The sequence below is a fragment of the Anolis carolinensis genome, chromosome 1 (assembly GCF_035594765.1).
Source record: "Anolis carolinensis isolate JA03-04 chromosome 1, rAnoCar3.1.pri, whole genome shotgun sequence".
Lineage (NCBI taxonomy): Eukaryota > Metazoa > Chordata > Lepidosauria > Squamata > Dactyloidae > Anolis > Anolis carolinensis.
In genome coordinates this window covers 343,833,072-343,858,263 of record NC_085841.1, presented here as the reverse complement: position 1 = coordinate 343,858,263, position 25,192 = coordinate 343,833,072, and the positions used below count along the sequence as shown (strand labels likewise).

Sequence of the window (25,192 nt, the reverse complement as noted above, 5' to 3'; positions counted from 1 at the left end):
TATGATAGTCAAAGTTTGGCATACTTAGAATAGATTCGCAGGAACAGTGTTTGAGTTAGCCCTGAGCTGTGAAGTGAAGTGCCCAAGTTCCATGACGATGCTAAATTATTTAGGGTGGTAAGAATAAAAATGAATTCTGAAGAGCTTCAAAAGGGTTTCTCCAAACTAGGTAAAACAGTAAAACGGCAAATGCAATCTGTGTAAATAATTTTAACTTGATCCACACTAGGGTAAAAGAATTGTTGCTTCACATATGTTGATGGGATCTAACCAGGTGGCAACTGAATGAGAAAGGGATCCTGGTGTTGTGGAAAATAACTAAGAGAAAATGTTGACTTTCTGTGCAGTAGCTATAAAAAGGGAGATTATGTGTCAGGCATAACTGGCAACATCGCTCTGCCTTCATACAAATTCATGACGCAACCAAATCTAGAATAGTAGTTATATTTTCTCACAAAATATATTTCAGTGGACATATGGATCCATTTGAAGTGCTAAGAACTGTGTCATAATATTTGGAAAGCTTGCAAAATCTGTCAGACAGCTTCCAATATACATTAGTCCAGTAAATGTGGGTAAGGGCATGATGATCTTTACTATTTCCTCTACCTGATGTTTTAAGCTGAATATGCTAGGTATTGAATTTGGGACTTTTGAACGCAAAGGTTATGTCCTATAGTGAAGGTCTCTAACCTCCCAGAAACCTTTTTTCCAAACAATGCTGCTACTTCAAATCATAATTTATTTAGTTCAGTTGATGTTTAAACTGAACTGGAAGTTTAACCTGAATTGCATGAAAGCGACATAAAACCTGCTTTGAATCTTAAAGCTCAGGACTGAAAAATATAAAGCAAGGATGGGCAAAGTAGAGCCCATGAGCCTCATATGATGCCAAACACATCTCCTGATCCAAGCAACAAACCACAACTACCCGACTCCTAAAAAAATTGCCAGAAGGCAAATTGTGCTTCATAAGATTTGTCATGCTTCCCCTTTCTGCGACTGCCCTAAAAAAAAGGAAGTATTTTCCTAAGAAACTGAAAAATTCTGGGGATATGATTTACCATTTATGGTGGATTTTTTCCAGGTGGGGCAGGTATGTAGCCTAGCAAGAACTAGGAGGGGTCAAAAACCCCAGTCTCCAGACCCTCAGAGATTGTTTCTCTCTGACATAAAATGCAAATAGCTAGAGGCTCTGAGCATATTAATAGGACAGGTCTTTAGAGAAGAGTTTTCAAATCAAGAAATTGCATTATATGGCATCTCTCCTTCTCTGTAACATGAACAAATCTTCCCAAGAAAACCTACCTTGTTTCCCTGAAAATAAGACAGTGTCTTATATTAATTTTTGCTCTCAAAGATGCTCTAGGTCCTATTTTCAGGGGATGTCTTATTTTTCCATGAAAAAGAATTCCCATTTATTTTTGAACAAAAAAAATGAACATTTATTATATACTGTACAGTAGTTGTCATCACAAACCAGCATAACCAGACAAACCATGAATCCTATGAAGAATTTCTTGTTACTACCATTATTTCCATGTACAACACACTATGGTACATACATTTACCGATCCTGCATGCTCTGGTGTTCTGTTCGGCGGGCATGCTTCCAAACAAAAACTTTGCTAGGTCTTACTTTTGGGGGAGGCCTTATATTTAGCAATTCAGCAAAACCTCTACTAGGTCTTATTTTCTGGGGATGTCTTAGTTTAGGGGAAACAGGGTAGTGATAGGGTCACCATAAGTTGGAAATGACCTGAAGCCACACAGCAACAAATTGAAAACACAGTACAGCATATTCCTTCCCCAGGCAATCATATTAATAACCTTATTCTTATATTGTTCCTATCATTATTTTAATTTTTGATGTCTACCAATAATTGCCATTGCTTATGTAGCCTAAACAGCACCATCTGAAGGTAAGATGAAAGTCTCAATACTCTTGGCAAAATTCCAAGTTTACAGAAGCTCTTCCCTACTCCTAGAGAAACCAGAAAGGTGCCATTTCCCTCTCATTGACCTAATAAACTGGGGCTAAATACCGTCCCCAGTGGCGCAGCGGATTAAGCTGCTGAGCTGCTGAACTTGCTGACCAAAAGGTTGGCAGTTGGAATTTGTGGAGCTGGGTGAGCTCCCACTGTTAGCTCCAGCCTCTGCCAACCTAGCAGTTCGAAAACATACAAATGTGAGTATTATTTATTTATTTATTTACAGTATTTATATTCCACCCTTCTCACTCCGAAGGGATTCAGGGCAGATCACATTGCACACATATAAGGCAAACATTCAATACCATAACATAGAACAGAGACAGACGCAGGCACGGGCTGGCCTCTAACTCATGACTTCTTGGTCAGAATGATTTGTTGCAGCTGGCTGCTATCCAGCCTGTGCCACAATAGGTACCGCTTCGGTGGGAAGGTAACAGCACTCCATTCAGTCATGCCGGCTACATGACCCCTGTGGACAACGCTGGCTCTTTGGCTTAGAAATGGAGATGAGCACCCACCCCCAAAGTTGGACATGACTAAACTTAATATCAGGGGTAAACCTTTACCTTTACTGGAGTAGGCTCTATGTTCATAGATTGCAGATTGACAAAAAACAGAAAAAGGAAGGAATGATGAACGTTCAGAAATTCAAAGAACTGGACAAGAGTTTCTACCTTAACATTAGGAAGAACTTCTTGATGGTTAGAACTGTTTGATGGAGGACGATGTTGTCTCAGAGTATGGCGGAGTCTCCTTCTCTGGAGGTTTTTTAAAGACAGACTGAATGGCCAATTGTCAGGAGTGCCTTGATTGTGTATTCCGACATGGCAAGTGTTGGATAAGAAGGGTTTTGGGGTCTCTTCCAACTCTACAATTTTATGATTCTAGTAAGAACACACAAACCAGGACACCCTGCTTTTGCCTAAGCCTACTGGGAAGATCAAGATTCCTTCCTCTTCTCCCCTCCTCACAGCTGAGTTAATTGAGAGGAAACTATTTTTGCACTTTGAATTCAATTGGCAACAACCGAAGTAAGTTGAGGACACCATGGGGGAAAGTAGGAAGAGGAGAGAGAAACTGGGGCATTGTTAAAGCTGTTGAATGATTCTATTATTCTAGATCCTGCCTGTTTTATCAAAATAATTCAAGGAGACAGGAAGATGTACGAGAGTAAGCTATGCTGACTCTTGTTTCATTCACATCATTTCAGTGCCCCACGAAACAAGCCCAACTGTCACTTGCAACAGTGCAAATGGCAAACAAGCTGCCTAGTCTCTTGAGAAAATGTGTGCTTGTATCCAAACTGCGCAGGTCACAATGCTCCCTCTCTAGATGAGAAATAATATGCTAGAACTCTTCGAGCCAAAGTCATATACAGGATGTTGCAGATAAATGGCATTTTCATCATAAACATACACTATTCCTAGAGCAAGAAACAATACATTAGTCTTTTTAAAATCACAGTTCACAAAAAACTATTTAAAGGATTAGGGTAGGCAAATCAAGAATTTTAAGATGAATTTTAAGTCCAAATGATTATTTATGTAGCTAGATAGGGTGGGGATAGTGTCAGCCATTTCAGCACAAGGTGGAAATATATGAAATGCAATGTTAAAATGTAGACGCACCTATGGAAGAAGGAGATGCTATTATGGCAAACAAGCAACCTAGGTAATGCCTTGGACTATGATTTTCGGATGATGTGATTTTAATATTGAATGTAATGTTTTAAATTTTTAATATGTATTAATTTTAAATTTAATTGATTTTAAGTCTCTGCATATATTTTAAGGCATCTAATGGTGGCCATATGTACGCTGCTTGAGTCTCCTTCGGGATAGAGAAATGCGGGGTAGAAATAAAGCAAATAAAATAAATAAGAATCCATTTTGATTTGTTCTCATTTTTACCATGGAATGCATAATGTAATAATGGAATGGAATAGGTATTGTTGCCAGTTTTTTTTACCCATTTCTAATAAGACAGACTGACCTCTCCCTCCTCCACACATCTTAGCCTAACGCCTAAGAGAAATCATATTCACAAGACCTATATTTCATCCCTCCTTAACACAATCAATTTGACATGAGATCGTGAACATAACAGTGCATCTTTGCAAAGCAAGGCTGATAGCTAGAAAACAACCAGCAGACAGCCGTTCTACTGGCGTTGCTTCTAATTCTATTGTTACTATGCCATTAAAAAAGAAAAAAAAGTCTTGTCACAAATGATCAATGCTGCTGCTATTTGCTGAGATTTCCAACCTGCTGCATTTGGATTCAAAACAAACTTCTCAATCTATCATATGCTCCCTGGATTATTATTATTATTTTGTGAAAGGGGGGAACTTTGATGAAGGCTATTATTTTTGATCAGCCCTTTCTTCTCACTCCAACAATGGGGATGCTGGGAAATACTCAAACAGGTTCCATCCTGATAAATAGGAACTCCATAACAGAGCTTTTCTGTTAGACCTGCTGTTTGCTTCAGTAGTCTTTGTGTATGAAAATGCAAAACAGAAAAGCAGAAACAACAGAGGAATGGCACCAGATTTGTTTTGACTGATTCCGCTGAGGCAGCATCAGTACATTGGAGCCAATCAATAAACCAGCTGGTCAGATGAGAAGTAAATCAACATGCATTTCTTCCTGTCTCTCTTTAAACTAAACCATAATCCTCCATTTAAACCCCACTCCCCTATTGCTAAGAACCCAAGAAAAGCACAGTTGGTTGAGACCAAAAGCTTGTTGTCAACTTCAGCATCCTGCATCCATAATGGCCAACCAGATGCTTATGAGAACTCAGTGGGAATTTAATGAGTACATCAGCTTACACACACACACTTCTTCCCTAGCAGCTGGTACAAGGAGGCATACTGTCATTGTTTCTGACAAGAATATCTATATCCATTATCAGTAGCTACCAAAAACCTCATCCTCCTTAAGTCTGTTTAATTCTCATTTAAAGCCATCTGATGGGACAGACATTACCACATTTTGAAACAGTTCCAAATTTAAATCATTTACTGGATAATAGTAAATAAAAAAGTACTTCCTATAATCTATTTCAAATCTTTCACCATTTTCAGTTCCTTGAATTTTATTATTACAGTAGAGTCTCACTTATCCAACATAAACGGGCCGGCAGAATGTTGGATAAGTGGATATGTTGGATAATAAGGAGGGATTAAGAAAAAGCCTATTAAACATCAAATTAGGTTATGATTTTACAAATTAAGCACCCAAACATCATGTTATACAACAAATTTGACAGAAAAAATAGTTCAATATGAAATAATGCTATGTAGTAATTACTGTATTTACGAATTTAGCACCAAAATATCATGATTTATTGAAAACATCGACTACAAAAATGCGTTGGATAATCCAGAACGTTGGATAAGCGAGTGTTGGATAAGTGAGACTCTACTGTATATAAGTAGAAATGAAAAAAGATCTCAGTCCATTTACTCCATACCAAGCAAGCATCATAGGGGATCTACCTCTGTTACTGTTGTTGTGTGCCTTCAAGTTATTTACAACCTATAGCAACACTTCGGCAACCCTATCACAGGGTTTTCTTGGCAAGATTTTTTCAGAAGAGATAAGCCATTGCCTTCCCCTGAGGCTGAGAGAGTGTGATGTGCCCAACATCACCCAGTTGATTTAATGGCCAAGTGGGGATTTGAACACCAGAGTCATAGTTCAACACTCAAGCCCTCATCACACTAGGGCCCCTTCTATACTGCCATATAATCTAGATTATCAAATCAAATAATCCACATTATCTGCTTTGAACTGGATTATATGAGCCTACACTAGCATATAATCCAGTTCAAAACAAATAATCTGGATTTTATATGACAGTATAGAAGGGGCCTGGATTTACTGCTACCATGATTTCACTGAAAGTTAAATTCTAAATTCAGACAGTGCCAAAGTTACAAATAAGACAGGATCTGTACATTTGTTCTCAAGATGAATTTGTTTGTAAGCCAGAACAGGTACATTTTTAAGTGTTACTCCAGCCAAATTATCTATCATCTATCTATCTATCTATCTATCTATCTATCTATCTATCTACTCTCAAATCTCTCTGAGATACACCTCTCCTTTCCTCCTTCCCTCCCCAACCTGCTGCCATTCTGCTGTTGTCAGGAAACCTTCTTCATCCTCCATCCCAAGAGATACCTTAAAAGAGAGAAGTCCATCGAGAGGGAGAGTGTGTGTGAGAGAGAATGCTACTCTAAATCCCAGGGTGCTTTTCAAGACAAACAGCTTGAACTGATTGGAGTGGTGTGTATTTGTATTTTAATTATAATTTGTATTACGAATGTCTTCTTGTGTGCCTTTGCTTGTGATGTATAGCAACCTAAGGCAAGCCAGACCGAAACGTCAGCAGGTTCGAATCTGGGGAGCAGGGTGAGCTCCTGTTGTTAGCCCCAGCTTCTGCCAAACTAGCAGTTTGAAAAGATGCAAAGATGAGTAGATCAATAAGTACCACTCCAGCTGGAAGGTAATGGTACTCCATGCAGTCATGCCGGCCACATGACCTTGGAGACGTCTATGGACAACGTCGGGTCTTCGGCTGAGAAATGGAGATGAGCCCGACTGCCCAGTCGGACACGGCTAGACTTAATGTCAAGGGAAAACCTTTACTTACCTAAGACAACCCTATCATGGAGATTTCCTGGTCAGATTTGGTCGAGGGTGCTTTGAATTTGATTTTCCTGCTTCTTGGCAGGGGGTTGGACTGGATGGCCCATGAGATCTCTTCCGACTCTATGATTCTACTAGCTTTGCCCGGCCACGCGTTGCTGTGGCTTATGGGAATCCTTTGTTGGCCAGGTGGAATAGCAGTGAATAGCCTTGCAGTCTCAAAGCCTGGCCATTTTCTGGAGTAGCTGGAGCTTTTTGTTGTATGAACATAGAGGCATGGATGAGGGGTTGTGCTGTCAAGTTTAGTGTTTCTGGGATGTGTAGTTTTGTTGTTTTGTCCTAGGCTGAAATTTAATTACCATTTTATATATATAGATGAGGCTTGCTTTTGCCTTCCGCTGAGGCTGAGAGCACATGACTTATTTGGAGTCACCCAGTGGGTTTTCATGATTGATTCAATCCACTACTACAACACACCAGTTCATAAGAATTTTCTACATGCAATGAAGTAGGAGGGGGGGGGGGGGGGAAATAAGAACATGCATTTTTTTCATGTCAGGAGTGACTTGAGAAACTGAAAGTTGCTTCTGATGTCAGAGAATTGGCCCTCTGCAAGGATGTTGCCTAGGGGATGCCCGGAATTTTTTGGATGTTTTTTTACCATCCTTATGGGAGATTTCTCTCATGTCCCTGCATGGAGCTGGAGCTGATAGAGGGAGCTCATCTGCGCTCTCCCCAAGTTGGATTCAAACCGGCAACCCTTCAGGTCAGCAACCCAACCTTCAAGTCATCATTCCTGCCACTGGGGGCTCCAAGAACATGCATCGTATATATAAAAAGAAAGAAAAAAAGACAACCAAAAAGACTTCCAACTTTCCTTACAATGGTCAAAGTGTATTTTTTAAAAATTATAAAAAATTGAACCACATGATGTAGTGTTTTCAGCGTTGGACTATGACTCTGGAGACCAGGGTTTTAATTCCTCTTTAGCCATGAAAATCCATTGGGTGACCTTGAGAAAGTCACACCCTCTCACCTCAGAGGAGGGCAAAGGAAACACCTTTCGGAAAGAATCTGGCCAAGAAAACCCTGTTATAGTTTTCTCTTAGGATAAACATATGTTGGAAATGACTTGAAGGCGCACAACAACATGGAATTCTTCATCAGACTTATAACCTTAAGAAAAAGTTAAGAAAACCCTTAAGGCCACCATATGTCAGAAACAACAACATACATGTAAAACATATTTCTCCAGAGAAGATGGCAAATCATGCACTTTTCCAATTAAACCAATTGTGGGATCTAAACCCACAATTACCACAATTTTTCTTCCGGCAAAAAGACAATAGAGGTTTCCCAATAATTCCAAAAAATGCCACCTAACACTTTTATCTAATCTAAGTGGATAAATTTGCCACCTTGAATTATTAGCTTACTTATTTTTATTACAAGTAAACTCTCAGGTAACCAGCACCCATAGATACCAGATAAATGTAGTTTCTGGTTGCTTGAGAGTTACCATTAAAAATAGGCCTTACCAATACTATAACCCCATATTGTACCACGTTATAAAAATTTATTTTTATGGGCTACTTCACCTATCTATAACCAGTTGCTTTAGTGTTTTGATTGCTTGGGTTCTGGTTAACTAAGAGTCTGGTGTATATTATTATTGTTGTTATTGTATTTACGACATTTATATCCCACCCTTCTCACCTTGAAGGGGACTTAGAGCAACTTACAAGTGATATGTACATACAATATATATTATTAGCATAGCACAATATTAGTATTATATATTACTATACTGTACTCTACCACTATAATGTTTTAATTCATTTTTGTCTCACCTTCCTCTCACTATAATAATTCAAGGTGGCAAATTTATCCGCTTAGATTATATTATACAATATAATAATAACAATAGTATTTTGGAAGGATCGGCAGACCCATCATGCACCCCACTGAGGCCACCAAGACATCACTCTTCATAAGGGCAATGCTGCCCAGTATTATTATTATATCATATAATAGTAATGATTATTTGGAAGGATCGGCAAACCCACCATCCACCCCACTGTGGCCACCAAGCCCATCACTCTTCGCAAGGGCAACACTTCCTATTATTATTATTATTATTATTATTATTATTATTATTATTATTATACAATATAATGCTTCTGGAACATGACTATACAGCCCAGAAAACTCACTGCAACCCATAATAATTTGGAAGGATTGGCAGACCCATCTTCCACTCCACTGGAGCCACCGAACCCACCACTCTTCGCAAGGGCAATGCTGCCTATTATTATTATTATTATTATTATTATTAATAATAATAATAATAATATACAATATAATGCTTCTGGAACATGACTATACAGCCCAGAGAACTCACTGCAACTCATAATAATTTGGAAGAATTGGCAGACCCATCATCCACTCCACTGGAGCCACCGAACCCATCACTCTTCGCAAGGGCAATGCTGTCCATTATGATTATTATTATCATTACTACTACTACTACTGCTATTATTAGTATACAATAATAATATTATCAGGGCCAGGTAACGCCTCCCACCAAAGGATGCCCCAGGCAGTAAGTAGGCAGACCTTGAAGCTAAAGGGCTATTCAATGCTCATCAAGCTGGCCAATTGCCACATTCACACCTGCCTCAAACAGATGAGAGTTCTTTCTCCCACCTTGGACATCATTCCATGGATATATAAACCCCAATTTGCCTAGTTTCCAACTGACCTCACAACCTCTGTGGGCGCCTGCTATAGATGCAGGCGGAACGTCAGGAGAGAATGCTTCTGGAACAGCCTGGAAAACTCACAGCATCCCAGGCCATGAAAGCCTTCGACAAATAATAATAATAATAATAATAATAATAATAATAAATTGAAGGAAAAGCTGATAAGGAGAAGACCTCACTATGGCTCAGAAATGGGACCCTGAAGAAGGAGACAGAAGGCCTGATCCTTGCAGCCCAGGAGCAAGCCATCAGAACAAATGCAATTAAGGCCAAGATTGAAAAATCAGCTGATGACCCAAAATGCAGACTGTGCAAGGAAGCTGACAAAACCATTGATCATATCCTCAGCTGCTGTAAGAAAATCACACAGACAGACTACAAACAGAGGCACAACTATATGGCCCAAATGATTTATTGGAACTTATGCCTCAAGTACCACTTCCCTGCAGTAAAGAATTGGTGGGATCACAAACCTGCAAAAGTATTGGAGAATGAGCACGCAAAGATACTGTGGGACTTCCGAATCCAGACTGACAAAGTCCTGGAACACAACACACCAGACACCACAGTTTGGAAAAGAAAAAGGTTTGGATCATTGATGTTGCCATCCCAGGTGACAGTCGCATTGACGAAAAACAACAGGAAAAACTCAGCTGCTATCAGGACCTCAAGACTGAACTTCGAAGACTCTGGCAGAAACCAGTACAGGTGGTCCCGGTGGTGATCGGCACATTGGGTGCAGTGCCGAAAGATCTCAGCAGGCATTTAGAAACAATAGACATTGACAAAATTACGATCTGCCAACTGCAAAAGGCCACCCTGCTGGGATCTGCACGCATCATCCGAAAATACATCACACAGTCCTAGACACTTGGGAAGTGTTTGACTTGTGATTTTGTGATACGAAATCCAGCATATCTATCTTGTTTTCTGTGTCATAATAAAATAATAATAATAATAATAATAATAATAATAATAATAATAATAATAATAATATGGAAGGATCGGCAGACTCCTCACCCACCCCACTGGGTCCACCGAGCCCATCACCCTTCGCAAGGGCAAAGCCTTGCCTGCCTGCCTGCCTGCCTACCCGGGGCTTTACCTGCGCGGCCATGAAGGAGAGGTCCATGGTGCTGAGCGACCCCGAGCTGCTGCTGCTGCCTCCCTCTCCTCCTCCTCCTCCTCCTCCTTCGCTGCTGCTGCTGCTGCGGGTGGGGCTGGTGGCGAGGCTGTTGGTGGAGGCGGCGGCGGGGGCGGCGGGGGTCTCTCTGCGGGGCAGGCTGAGGCTGTGCCCGGGCGGCCAGTGCGGGGTCCGCGTTAGCAGCTCCAGCTCCACGGGCGGCGGAGGGCGGCGGGCCCGGCGCGGAGGAGGCGGCTGCCCGGCTGCCCGCAAGTCGCTCCGGACATAGTGCTCTGCCCAAAGGAGCGCGGGAGGCAGGCGAGGCGGCGGCGGCGGCGGAGGGGAGCGGGCGGGACACCACGGCGAGGGCAGGAGCTCCAGCCTCGGCGAGAGGCAACCTGTCCGCGCCCGGAGACCGTCCTCCTTCTCCGCCTCCTCCTCCTCCTGCTTCTGCTTCTTCGCCGCCGTCGTCTAGTCACGCCCCATCCTTCCTCGCCGGAGCCAAAGAACGAGGAGGAGAGGAGGAGAGGAGCGTCCCTTTGGCCTCCGCTTTCTCCTCCTCTTCGCTCAGAGCCAAAGCAGGCACAGCCCACCGACCCTTTCGCAGCACTTATATATATATACACACACAGTAGAGCAATGATGGGCAACCTTTTATGCTTGGTGTGTCAAAATTCACCAAAAAACCTAGCATGACTTGGGTGGTGTGTCACTTCCAGAAGAAAACCCATAATTTCGCAATAGGTATAGTTTAAATAACAAAAATATATAATTGTAATATATAACTGTTTTCAATAAGTCAAAAACTATTTACAGTAGAGTCTCATTTATCCAACATAAACGGGCAGAATGTTGGATAAGTGAATATGTTTGATAATAAGGAGGCCTATTGGATAATAAGGAAAAGCCTATTAAACATCAAATTAGGTTATGATTTTACAAATGAAGCACCAAAACATCATGTTAGACAACAAATTTGACAGAAAAAGTAGTTCAATACGCAGCAATGTTATGTTGTAATTACTGTATTTACGAATTAAGCACCAAAATATCATGATATATTGAAAACATTGACTACAAAATGTGTTGGATAATCCAGAATGTTGGATAAGCGAGTGTTGGATAAGTGAGACTCTACTGTACTACCATCATTTCCATGTACAACGATCTATGGTACCTCTTGCAGTTTCCATGCTTATTTCTCTCTATTCTAGTTTCAATATAGTCATGAATAATGAATAATATAATAATAATATAATAGTAATAATATGATAATATACAGTAGAGTCTCACTTATCCAACACTTGCTTATCCAACGTTCTGGATTATCCAACGCATTTTTGTAGTCAATGTTTTCAATACATCGTGAGATTTTGATGATAAATTCGTAAATACAGTAATTACTACATAGCATTACTGTATTGAACTACTTTTTCTGTCAAATTTGTTGTATAACATGATGTTTTGGTGATTAATTTGTAAAATCATAACCTAATTTGATGTTTAATAGGCTTTTCCTTAATCCCTCTTTATTATCCAACATATTCGCTTATCCAACGTTCTGCCGGGCCGTTTACGTTGGATAAGCGAGACTCTACTGTACTGTATTTACAAATTTAGCACCAAAATGTCACAATATATTGAAAATATTGACTACAAAAATATTGACTACTAAAAGGCAGACTGTGTTGGATAATACAGAACATTGGATGAGTGAGACTCTACTGTATATGTGTGTGTGTGTGTATAAGGTAAAGGTAAAGGTAAAGGTTTCCCCTGATGTTAAGTCCAGCCATGTCTGACTCTGGGGGTTGGTGCTCATCTCCATTTCTAAGCTGAAGAGCTGGCGTTGTCCGTAGACACCTGCAAGGTCATGTGGCCAGCATGACTGCATGGAGCATGCTTACCTTCCTGCCAGAGCGGTACCTATTTATCTACTCACATTGGCATGTTTTCGAACTGCTAGGTTGGCAGAAGCTGGGACTAACATTGGGTGCTCATTCCACTCCTCAGATTCGAACCTGCAACCTTTTGGTCCGCAAGTTCAGCAGCTCAGCGCTTTAACACACTGCGCCACCGGAGGCCCCTGTGTGTGTGTATATATGTGTGTGTGTGTGTGTGTGTTCCCTCACTTATCACTGGGGTTAGGTTCCAGGACCACCTGCAATAAGTGAAAATCCGGAAAGTAGGGACGCTCTATTTGTTTTAATATTTTTACATTATTTTAGTTGATATACACTATTTTAAGCGTTTATCAACCAATCGTGTGTTGATAAATCGCCTTCTCCTCCTCCCATTGCTTCTTGGACTCCTTTTCTCTCCCTTTGGCTTCTCCTTCCTCCCTTCCTTAGGCTGTAAATTGTAATTTTTTATGATTTATAATAGTCTTTTAGAGTTTATTGAAAAACCGCGAAACAGCACTCTGAAACCCAGGAATGACGCATCTGGACCAAACTTGGCACAGAACCCTGATTACCAACTGAACATACTGGATGGGTTTGAGGGGGACTGATCCATCAGGGTGGGAGTTATAGTTCAGCCTTCATCTAGAGAGAAATCTGAACCGCACTGATGATGGATCCAGACCAAACTTGGCACACAGACCCAACATGGTCAACTGTGAATACTGGCGGGGTTTGCGGAGGATTGACCCAAGATTTTTGGGAAGCGTAGTTCATCCACCTCCTGATGCATTTCCTAATGGGAGCATTCATTAAAAAAACCCCCAGGAAAGACTGTTTTTTTTTTTTTTTTTACAAAGAAATAGCGTAACATATGACCAAACTGATATTGCCTAACATCCAAAAACAAATAAGGCCCTTTTCAAATAACCTGGGCATCGCTGGGTGTATATTATATACAATGTTCCCTCACTACTTCATGGTTCACTTTTTGTGGATTCGCTGTTTCTCATTATGGCTGTTTCATTATTGACTTTCTACTGTATTTAATCTGTTGGAAGCCGCTTTGGGTCCCTTTTTGGGGAGAAAAGCGGGATATAAATAAAGATTATTATTATTATTATCATCATTTTAAAAAACTCTGTAGAATAGACTTATTAAAACATATTGCCATAAAATACATATTAAAATACAAAAGTTAGACATACAATGGAAGTTTATTCCTGTATTTCTTGAGTTCTTTACCTATTTTCCTTCTATATTGCGTTACTTCTATATTTCTGTATTTATTTATTTTTATGATAATTCATTTGTCTCTAATTTCTGTGCCTATTTCTTTCTATGTTGTATTATTTACATATTTATTTATTTAGTTATTTCTATTTTCCTTTCATTGCCTCTACATTTAGTCATTTATTCCTATATTTATTTACTTTTCTGTTTTTTCCTTCTATGCAATATTATTTAGTTATCTCTGCGTTATCTCTTTATATTTAGTCATTTCTTTCCATATTATATTATTTCTAGATTTATTTCTGTACTTATTGATTTCTATATTCATTAATTTGCCCCTATATTTAGTTCTTTATTCCTACATTTATTTATTTCTATATGCATTGAAGGGACTGGGGAAAAAGAGATAAAGGAAACATGGAAAATGACTAAGCCAGGAAAGGTTTAGACAAAAAAGAGGGAGCTGAGAGAGAGAGAGTCAAAGCAACAAGGAAAGGACTGATGAAAGGAGAGAAAGTTCAAAGGACTTGATGGCCTGCAAGCCAGGAAGAGGGAAAATTGTTGTTGTCAATTGCTGAAAAGGAGGCACCAAAAGTTAACAAAGGGAAAAGAGAAATAGTTTGTGTTTTCATGCTTAAAACCTTTCACTATAAACCCCCTGAGCTGCGTTCTCAGAGTGTGGCACTTTCTTTTCCTTGGCGACCCAACATAAAGACTTGCTCAAATAAATCTGTTGTAACTGATCTCCTCGCCTCATCATGTCTAATTGGGTAGAGACCCTGGGGGTTTCAGGGTTGTCTTTTTAAAGGGACACAGCAGTGAGTCTCAACAGCATTTCTCTCTGTATGGTATTTTTTATTTATTTCTGTATTTATTTATCTATCTCTATATTTAGTCCTTTCTTTTCTTCTTTCATTGTTTCTTCCTATATTTATTGGTTTCTATGGGCTGCTAGCAGAGCATCGGTTTTCACAGCCAACCAGCTCTTTGAGAGAGGAACTTTTCTTTTTCTAAAGAAAAAGATTCAAAGAGTTGGGAGAGGCCACAAAGGCCGTCCAGTCCAACCATTTAACATGCAGAACACACAATCAAAGCACCCCCGACAGATGTCCATCCAGCCTCTGCTTAAAAAACCTTCAGAGATCTATCCTAAGAGGAAGAGATTGGAAGTCAACAACTACCTTTGGTTGTTACATTCCTCTTATTTTTCCCCTTCTCCCCCCTTTTTTTCTTCCCTTTCCCCTTTCTTGCTTTTGGTATAGCCAGTTTTATGTAAAGAACAAAAATAAGAACTGCATTTCCCCCTTTTTTCTGGTTCTTTCTCCTTTTGCTCTTATTCCTACTATCCTATTAATTGCTCATTGTAAAAGGAAAGACAGCACCTGCTATATTCCCTTTTTTTCCTCTTTCTTTATTATTTTATCTTCAATAAAAATGGATTAAAAATATCTCCAGAGAAGGAAACTCCACCAGACTCCAAGGAAGCCTATTCCACTGTTGAATAGCTCTTACCATCAGGAAGTTCTTCCTAATGCTTAAGTGGAATTTCCCCTCCTGCAAAATGTATAAATTCTTCTATGACTAGGCTCTGGAGCAGCAGAAAACAAGTTTGCCCTCTCCACTCTGTGACATCCTTTCAAATATTTAAACATGGCTCAAAGATCCAAAAATGCCACATGGGTAACTGGAGTAGTGACATTTTTGCTTTCTAATGGTTCAATATAGAATTTTTTTTTGTTACAGACTATTATTTAAAATACTGTGCATAACATTCCTTTCAGGCTAGGAGCCAGCATGGTGCAGTGTTTTCAGTGTTGGACTATGGGTTGGATATGGATTCTGTGACTGAGTCCCCACTCAGCCATGAAATCCATTGAGTAACCTGGACGAAGTCACACTGTTTCCACCTCAGAGGAAGGCAATGGAATCTTGCCAAGAAAACCCTGTTACAGATTCACATTAAGGTTGCCATGAGTCAGAAACAACTTGAAGGTACACAACATCAGTAGCAACAACATGCACAAAATGTATAGTAAATGTAAGTGAATTTCATGTTTAGACTTGGGTCCCATTTCTAAGATATTTTGTCAGGTACATACAAATGTTTCACATTTTTTTGTGGGGGGATCCTAATCACTTATTGTCTCAAACATCTTTCTATATAAAAGCCAGCATATGTCTGTTTGTCTGTTCCAGAAAGACTGTTGCTAGGTGAGGTGGCCCTCTGTGATGTCACTGGGAAAGAAAGGTGATGTGTATGAGGGGATGGGAGGAAAGAGACATGGATTCATTTTGGGGAAGGGAGGATAGGAGAGAGGGAGGGAAGAAGGAAGGAAGGAAGGAAGGAAGGAAGGAAGGAAGGAAGGAAGGAAGGAAGGAAGGAAGGAAGGAAGGAAGGAAGGAAAAGGTATGAGGGGAGGGCAGGAAAGAAAGCATGTTGTCCCATCCAACAACCTGATGTATGTGCTAGTTTCAGATGAAGGATACTCCGAGTGTATTTCACTCTCATTTGCTCTCAGTCAGCTAGTAGGAAAGGCAGGCAGAGGTTCAAGAAGTGAGCTCCCATTTCAGCCCCTGCTCTATGATGCACCTCCACTATTGCACAGCCAGGTAGAGATTCAATAGGTGGGCTGCTATTTGGCCACAATTGAATTACAACTTTCCCTCCTGAACATGCAAACATTCAACAGACTGCCTAACAGCTCCAACATACCACCTTATAGACAGTGCAAGAGAAGTTAACTTTCAGTCATTACAGCACAGCATCTCTGTCCCGAGGAAAATGTGTTCAAGTGCAGCATCCACCTTCCCCAAGATATCCAGGCCCGGGTCAATAGAAGCTATTATCCGATGCATCTAGAGGGCATCAGCTTAGGAAAATTTGATTTAGATCCAGTTAGATTTGGATTCTAAAAATATGCTGCTGAGTGTTTTCTAGCCTCTAAGCCTCATTAGCAATGTTGTTAAGAACGCTAATGAAACATAAAGAAATTGCTTACGAGGAAGAGTGAACAGGGGCCAAAGGCATGGGAAAGCCAAATTGGATCATCTCAGACTTTGCCTGGTAGACAGGAATGGTTTATAAATTGAATGAATGGTCTGATGTATATTAGCAATATGCATAGTGATGTGCATATGGACAGATTGCACATGTATAGTGATCTTGCACTAATCAAATGAACACGTTGAGTCATTTGATACTGTTGTTAATTACCACCCAGTTGACTTTGACTTAAGGTAACTCTATGAATGAGACCTGTTCTCAACAGCCATGTTCAAGTCTTGCAAACTCAAAGCTGTGGCTGCTCTCCAGTTTTCCTGCTGCCTTCTACCTTACCAAGCATTATTGTCTTTTCTAATGAGACACGTCTTTCTCATGATATGTTGACAGTATGACAATCTCAGTTTAGTCATCTTGGCCTCTAGGCAGACTTCAGGCTTGATTTGCTCTAAGACCCTTTAATTTGCCTTTCTGGCAGTCTGCAGTGTCAGTACAATGCTTCTGAAGTACCACTTTGAGATGAGTTGATTCTGTTTCTATCAGCATTCTTCATTGTCTGCCTTTCAGAACAATGAATAGAAACTGGAAATACGATGGTATGAGTGAGCCTTTAATTTGATATACAGTCAGTCCTCCACATTTGCTGGGGTTAGGGGCACTGGAAACTTGTGAAAATGGGAAAACAATGAATGAAGAGAAAGTCTCTCTCTAGGAATCTCTAGGTCCATTTAAGCTGACCATAGTATCCCACTGGAGGACCTACAAAGGCCTAAAGAAGTGTTCACTGTATGAATCTCTAGATCCTCCAACATGGCTTCTGGAAGAAGTAGAACATAAAGTTGCACTGGAGGATCTAGAGATTCATGGAGAGAATATATTAATCAAATCCACAAATAATCAAATCCAGAAAAGTCAAACCTACAAATGTGGAGGACCGACTGTGGTTTTTTTTCTTTTTAAATGTCATGATTTTATCACTCTTTAATTCTACTGCTACTTTATATTATACCTTCTGTGTAATGTATACTTTTAGCTGTTTCTGTTTTAACTTCTGTAGGCTGCCTTCAATCCAAGGGCTGAGAAAAATATAAATGAATAAAAGGATAACAACAGCGATATCTGTAGTATTACCTTTTATACACGTGTGATCTAGCCATATGAACTTCATGTTAAATCAGATCTTAAATGAGAAGGTGTAAAGGTGAGCAGTAAAGTTGGTTTTCATTTTTCAAATAGTCTCTCACTGTGTCATTTAAACACAACAGGTCAAGGGTGGGGGAAGAGCCAACGTTAACATTTCCAGGCTGGCCCAAGATACTTTGCTGCCTGTGGCAAGTGTCCAGATGGTGCTCTATTTCTGTTCCAATGTCCAGAAGCTAACCAACTGGCAAAGGAATCTTATTGTCACAGTTGTGCCTCCCAGAACACATCCCCATTGATGGATTGTCATGGTGTAGTGGTGAGGGGGCTTGTGTGTTTCAATGAACCTGCAGACATAAACACCTCTGGGAGGGGGGGCGATGCAGGGGGCGGGGGTCCAGATCGAGCACAATCTGAACATCTCAATGGCGGATTAGGCAGAAGATAACATGGCACATATTACAACAGCTGAAGAAGGCTGCAACAGATTGAGAAGCCACTGTTGTCGTGTTAACCATGCCACTGGATGGGACCCTCACTCTGTGTATTGATTGGCTGTGCACCGACTTCCACACATTAAAAAAGCGTGCACACAGAACTTGGAAGGCCATCATACTCAGACAATGAGGGATCGCCTAAGTAAGTAAGCCTCCTACCACACATGATGGTAGCAAACCAAGTTTAAGGGACAAGGAACGCAACATAACTTTATCTACTACTCTCCACTCCATTCACTAGAATCTTGCCACCTGGCCCTAGGTTTTTAAGAAGAAGGAGGTTCAGATCTGATTCTCAATGCATATTTAAGATTTGCACCATGACACTTGAGTTGAGAGGAAGTCAAAAATCACCATACAAAATTGCTGTGAGGAAAGGGACTGTAGCTCAGTGGTAGACAGAGCCGGCCCTAGGTATTTTTCAAGTGTAGGCGAACAGAATTTTGCCCCCCCCCCTCAAACCAATCACTGAAAAATAAAAGCGTTGGATAAGCGAAAATGTTGGATAATAAGGAGGGATTAAGGAAAAGCCTATTAAACATCGTTACATTAAGATTTTACAGATTAAGCACCAAAACATCATGTTTTACAACAAATCAACAGAAAAAGTAGTCTTGACTGCGCCCCTGTATGTTTTGCGCCCGAAGCGACTGCTTAATTTGCCTCATTGTTGGACCAGCTCTGGTGGTAGAGCACACGTTTTGTCTGCAAAGCATCTCAGGTTCAGTCTCTGATATCTCTGGTAATTTAAAAGGGTTGGGATAGAAGATTATGGGAAAGATCTTTGTTATGGACTCTGTAAAGCCAATCAGAATATACAGATTGGGGTTAGACATCCCAATAGTAGGCAAGATGTATCATGTATCAGGCTAAACATTGAAAGTTTAGAAATGCAAAACAAAAAATGGAACAGATAAACATTACAATACTCGTACATTCAGAAATCTTTTATGATTGCCTCCTTCTATGCATTGGTAACAAGTTAGGTAACAGACCACCAACTGTTTTTCTCTAAGAGATTATCTGCATGTGTCCTTCCCTCTCACTATTGATTGGGTTAGTCATTTTCTCTTAGCCTGATCTACCCCAAGAAGTTGGAGAGTTATGTACACCACCTTGGGTTTCTTGGAGAAAAGGTAGCATTAAAATGCAACATATATATAATAACTGAATGGAGCAGAAGGTAGCAATGCCAGTATAATCCATCACACTTTGTTGTTCTCTCTTTGAAGTTGCAAAAGGTTTGATCTGAAGATGCTATTTTTGCACAAGTGAAAAGGCATATACACACAAAACAGCTTTCTTTAGGTAAAGGTTTCCCCTGACATTAAGTCTAGTCGTGTCCAACTGTGGGGGATGGTGCTCATCTCCATTTCTAAGCTGAAGAGCTGGCGTTGTCCAGATCATGTGGCCGGCGTGACTGCATGAAGTGTCTTTACCTTCCCATCAGAGTGGTACCTATTGATCTACTCACATTTGTATGTTTTCAAACTGCTAGGTTGGCAGAAGCTGGGGCTAACAGCAGGAGCTCCCCCTGCTCCGCCGATTCAAACCACCAACTTTTCGGTCAGCAAGTTCAGCAGCTCAGCAGTTTAACCTGCTGCACCATGGAAGCTTTGCTTCATCTCCCACAAAGTCAAGGTAATCCTCTCTATCCTTTGAAGATAGATAACCATCCCATGTTATACCAGAATATGACCTTCAGAAGAAATAGAATGGGGGAAGGAGCTGCAGTGAAACAGAGGTTTTATATTTACGCTTTTCTTCTTCCAGTTTAATTAAGCAATCTATGGCTCCTTCCACACAGCTGTATAAAATCCATGTAGGACTGGATTATATGGCAGTGTGAACTCAATCCAGTTCAAAACAGATATTGTAGATTATCTGCCTTGATATTCTTACATGGCTGTGTGGAAGGGCTCTTAGTTGTCTCTTTAAATCAGAGTAAGAGAAATTGCCTAGACCAGTGTTTCCCAAATGCTGGCCCTGCAAGTGCTCAGCTCCCAGAATCCCTGGTCATTAGCCATGGCATCTGAGGCTTCTGTGAGTTGAAGTTACCAAACCTGGAGGACTATGGTTTGGGAATCACAGTTCTAGACAGTGATTGTTGATGGCACCCATGTCAGTGCGGCAGAACATCCGCTCTGTATTTTAATCTGACCTTTAAAGAAGCTAGCCAAGGCTATTTTGGGAGAGGGTAGAGCACATAGATGTCTTATTTGAAGTTTAGATTAAAATTTAGAATGGATTTACTGCTCCATTGCTGCTACTGATGATGTTGGACTCCTACTTCCATTAGCCCCAGCCAGCATGGTGAATATCTAGGGATACTGGGAGTTATAACCCAATAATATATACAGAACCAGTGGTTCCCCCACTCTGCTTTTAAATGCTCCCAAATTTAACAGCCTTCAACTTCCTAAGACCCCTTATTGACCCAAATTATTTGCTTTGAATGGTATTATGTGAGTCTCTACTGCCATATAATCCAGTTCAAAGTAGATCATCTGGATTTTACATAGAACTATAGAAGGGGCTCAGCTGTTTAACTCACTGCATCACTGTTGAATTTGCTGACCGAAAGATCGGTGGGTTTGAATCTGAGGAGAGGAATGAGTGCCCTTTGTTAGCCTTAGCTTCTGCCAACCTAGCATTTCAAAAACATGCAAATGTGAGTAGATCAATAGGTACCACTCTGGCAAGAAGGTAACAGCACTCCATGCAGTCATGCCGGCCACATGACCTTGGAGACGTCTACCAACAATGCCGGCTCTTCGGTTTAGAAATGGAGATGAGCACCAACCCCCAGAGTCGGACATGACTAGACTTAATGTCAGGGGAAAACCTTTACCTAACTATAGAAGGGGCCTAGAAGGGGTCCTGCGCTGCCATATAAAATCCACATTATTTGCTTTGAACTGGATTATATGGCAGTGTAGAATCATATAATCCAGTTCAAAGCAGATCATGTGGATTATCTGCTTTGATAATCTATATTATATGGCAGTGTAGAAGGGGCCTTAGAAAAGCAAATGCAGGTTGCAATTCTATCAAATCTTACCTGTGAATAAATCCTATTGAATTCAAGACAACCAATTAGACATTGATAAGATTGTGTTTTCAGTTGTTTATTGCATGAAACTCTCAGAACATCCTTTTAGGTCTTAAAATACATTATGAAAATTTGCTTTAAAGCTGTTTCTTTCTTTTTTAAGGCCAGGTTTTGCTGTTTTTCTCAATGCAGCGGAACAGACGTCAATTAGTGAGTAGCTAGGTTTGTCAGATTTCCTCTGGCATAATAGGAAATCCTTTGTTGCACTGAATGTGTGCATAAGCTGTGCATTTGCTTCATAAAGCAGAGCTAACAAAATTTGACAAACGAGTCTGGCTTCCAAAGAGGGTTTTAAAATGGACTTGTATTTATGTATGTTTGCATTCACTGTATGCCATGTTTTACTCCCTAAAGCAATTCCCAGTTCTCTCTTTTGGAACTCATTTTAAAAGAAACAACATAAGTCTGCAAGTAATGGCAACCTTCTGTATGTAAAACCAGATTGTTATTGTATATGCAATGTGCAAGGTTCAGCCAGCCATAGTTGGTTGTTCCTACTGCAGTCTAATTCTAGCAACCAATGGAATGGGAGAAAATGGGGGAAATTGGGGTAAAATGGGGAAATATCTGTCTACAAAAAGAAAAATTCAAAAGAGAACGCATGCGTACTGAAAATTGATTGTAACATCTTGATGAGTCGACATCAATGCACATTTCATTGATTCTGTGAACCTATTATAATTAAAGGATTCAAGCTGATATATGTGTTGGTATACATTTGGACCCCCCCCCATATCTATAGTTTGATTTATTCACAGCAGACTTGATATTTTCTAGGTCCATTGTATTCCTGGATCAGAGGTCCTTGGCATTTAAGTTAGAGATTAGATCCCTCAAACAGGAGCTCCAAGAGCAGCTCTTGAGGTAGCCTCCCATTTTTTTTTGGCTCAGCACTGAGATTATCATATTATGCAAATCTAATGCACACCCTAATTTTTGGGAAGGCAGTTTTACCAAAAAAGGTGAGCATTATTTTTGAGTAAATACGGTATTATCTCCAGTTTCACATATCCACACAAAGTCTGGGAACATTTCTCCTTTGGATACAAGGGTCCTACTCTACTACTTTAGTGTGTCCTGTTCACACTACACAATTATAGCACTCTGATGCCACTTGAACTTCCATGGTTCTATCCTTGTAGTTTGATGAGGATTAAAGCTCTCTGACCTGGAATTTTAAATATTCTTCCTTAAACTGCAACTTCCAGGATTCCATAGACTAGAATCATGGCAAGTAAAGTGGGATTGTAGCAGTATAATTGTGTAAGGTGAAATGGACCCTGGTGACTGTTGCCCAGATATTAACTACCAATGAGCAACTTCTGGGTTCCTCTCTTTTTGTGGTTCTTAGATCAAATTCCTATTTGAAAGAAAGTAGCTTTTTTGTCCCTCCTAAAAACCAAAGGGATGCTTTTTCTGTATATAGAAGTTCCATTCATCTCAGGTAATGTTCACTCAGCTGTTGGAAATTCTACATTTTTATCTACTGGGTAGAGATTTCAGAGCACAATCCTCAGAAGCCTCTACCAGCATGGCCACTTTTCCAAATTCTGCTACAAGAAGTATTGATAAATTAATATCTATGGATTGTACATCTAGATTACATACCGCTTATGTTTATGTATAGATCTTGATGTTTTAGTTTAAAAAAAAACCCAAAACCTGGGTTAACTTATCTTCATATCAGTGTGTGTACTGTCCCTTAACTCTTGTCAAAAAGGAAAAAAATATCTGAGTAGAGTGTCAAAAGGCAAGAGCTTAGTCAATCACAGGAGAATTTATTTATTTATTTATTTGCAACATTTATACCCCGCCCTTCTCACCCGAGGGGACTCAGGGCGGCTTACAAAAATTGGCAAAATTTAATGCTCAAAATGCAATCATAAAAACAAAACAATATAAACAGATCTATTAATAACATTGTTAAAACACATTATAAAAACCTTAAAAACGTATATATAATTAATTCCATTCGTCTGAGATTCTCATGCTTCATCCTTAAATCAGGCCATGTCAACTTTGTCATTTACTCATCAAAAGCTTGGGCACATAACCATGTTTTCATGGCCCTTCTGAATCCCAGCAGGGTAGGAGCCTGTCGGATATCTCCAGGGAGGGTGTTCCACAGGAGAACCTTTTAAAAAGCAGCAATCCCTACTACTCTCTCTACTTCAAGGTCACTTCTGGCTTTTTTGAATGCCTGTGTGGGAAATGCAATAATAATGACAGAAATGACTGTCCAGTTAATTATTTCCAGGTTTACCAGGAGGGGCTGATACAGGATGACAGTGGAATAGGCTACCTTGAAACATGGTGGACTCTCCATTTTGAGGTCTAAACCAGAGGTTGGATGGACATCTTTCAGAAGGACTTCAGTTGTGTATTCCTTCAAGGCAGGAGATTGGGATTAGTCAATTCCAACTTTTAAGATTCTGTGATTCTATGGGATGGGAAATTTCCTGTAGATTCAAACAAACTGTCAATTCCCGTTTCTAAGACATTTAGGGTGCCATGATTTAAATATTACCACCACCACACACACACACACACACACACATGCACACAATTTTTCTTTTGCCCTCCACTCAGCTTGGTAAGCCTTGCTCTATTTTTCCAATTGATGCAGCTGGGACTTTTGTTGTCTTTAGTAAACAGCATCCGAATGGATGTGCCAAATCTTGCCTGGAGACTGAGTTCATTACATCTGCCAAGCCCTCTTCTTCCAGTCACAGTCTCTCTCTCACACACATGCATACTGCCAGTTGTTGCCTTACAACACAAAGCAGGGCAGGGATGCTGAATTTTTCATAAAGCGTCTGATTGGATTGAATTGCCAGATGAAAGTGCACTTAGAACACGCCTTACATTTTTCATTCATACTTCAACGCCACTTAGGGAACTGAATAAATAATAAGTAATCTGATAGAACCTGTCCCTCCTTGCCCCGTTTTAATGTGACGGAAATGGGCCTACATGGATATTTTAGACATATAATTGGAAAAGAGTCCAGGGTGTGAATGCGTGTGTGTATGAAGAAACAGAGTTAGTGATATCCATGTTTAGATTTTATTTATTTCTATATTTATTATTTTTATTTTAATATCATCTTTAGCTTCATAGCCATGACATTGCAATTGTGTGACACCAGTGGCCGTGCAAAGCCACCGGTCACCATGACAATAAGTTGTGGCTATCCCACATCACAGGCATGGCACGGGATAGAACAAGTGCAGAGAAATATCCTATGGCAATTAGAGTTGTCAGATCTCATGGCTTGGCTCCCAACTCTCCAGTATTCATGAGTCAACTCCATGTGAGAACTCAGTACCATGCAAGAAGAAAGGGCTTTCCTTGAGACACTTCTGTTGGCCTACTTGTCTGTCTGATTTGCCTTCTCTTTTCTCCACTTTTTAAATTTCAGCCATTTTCCCATTTCTCATTCCATGACTTCAGCTTAGCTTCCACTTGTGCAGCTTTCTTACAGCACTTACCTTCTCTCTTACCCCTAGGACTGACTTACTTGTAAACACAATTTTGCGTTCACTTTCCATTTTCTGCAACTTCCTGTCATTGTACCTTCCAAGAATGAAACATAGCTACTCAACATGAAACCCAAATAAACCAATGCAAAACCGTCAGGACCCTGGCTGCAGAGCACCAATAACCTTACACAGAGGCCAGTCTCTATCTAATATCTTTATTAAAGAAATATATAAAATCAATAAAAACAAGTGAAGAATATAGTTCAGAAGCAGACCTTTCAGATGAGGT

The 25,192-nt window shown here is 40.2% G+C and overlaps 1 protein-coding gene across 1 annotated transcript in view; it reads right to left on the bottom strand.

Annotated features, from left to right (window-relative positions):
- Positions 1-25,192, bottom strand: part of c1h14orf132 (chromosome 1 C14orf132 homolog) — an 89,267-nt gene that overhangs the window by 49,706 nt on the left and 14,369 nt on the right. Inside the window, exon 2 of the mRNA XM_008109994.2 lies at positions 10,520-11,008. Coding sequence (XP_008108201.2) covers positions 10,520-11,008 — 489 coding nt within the window. The remainder of the gene's footprint in view (positions 1-10,519; positions 11,009-25,192) is intronic.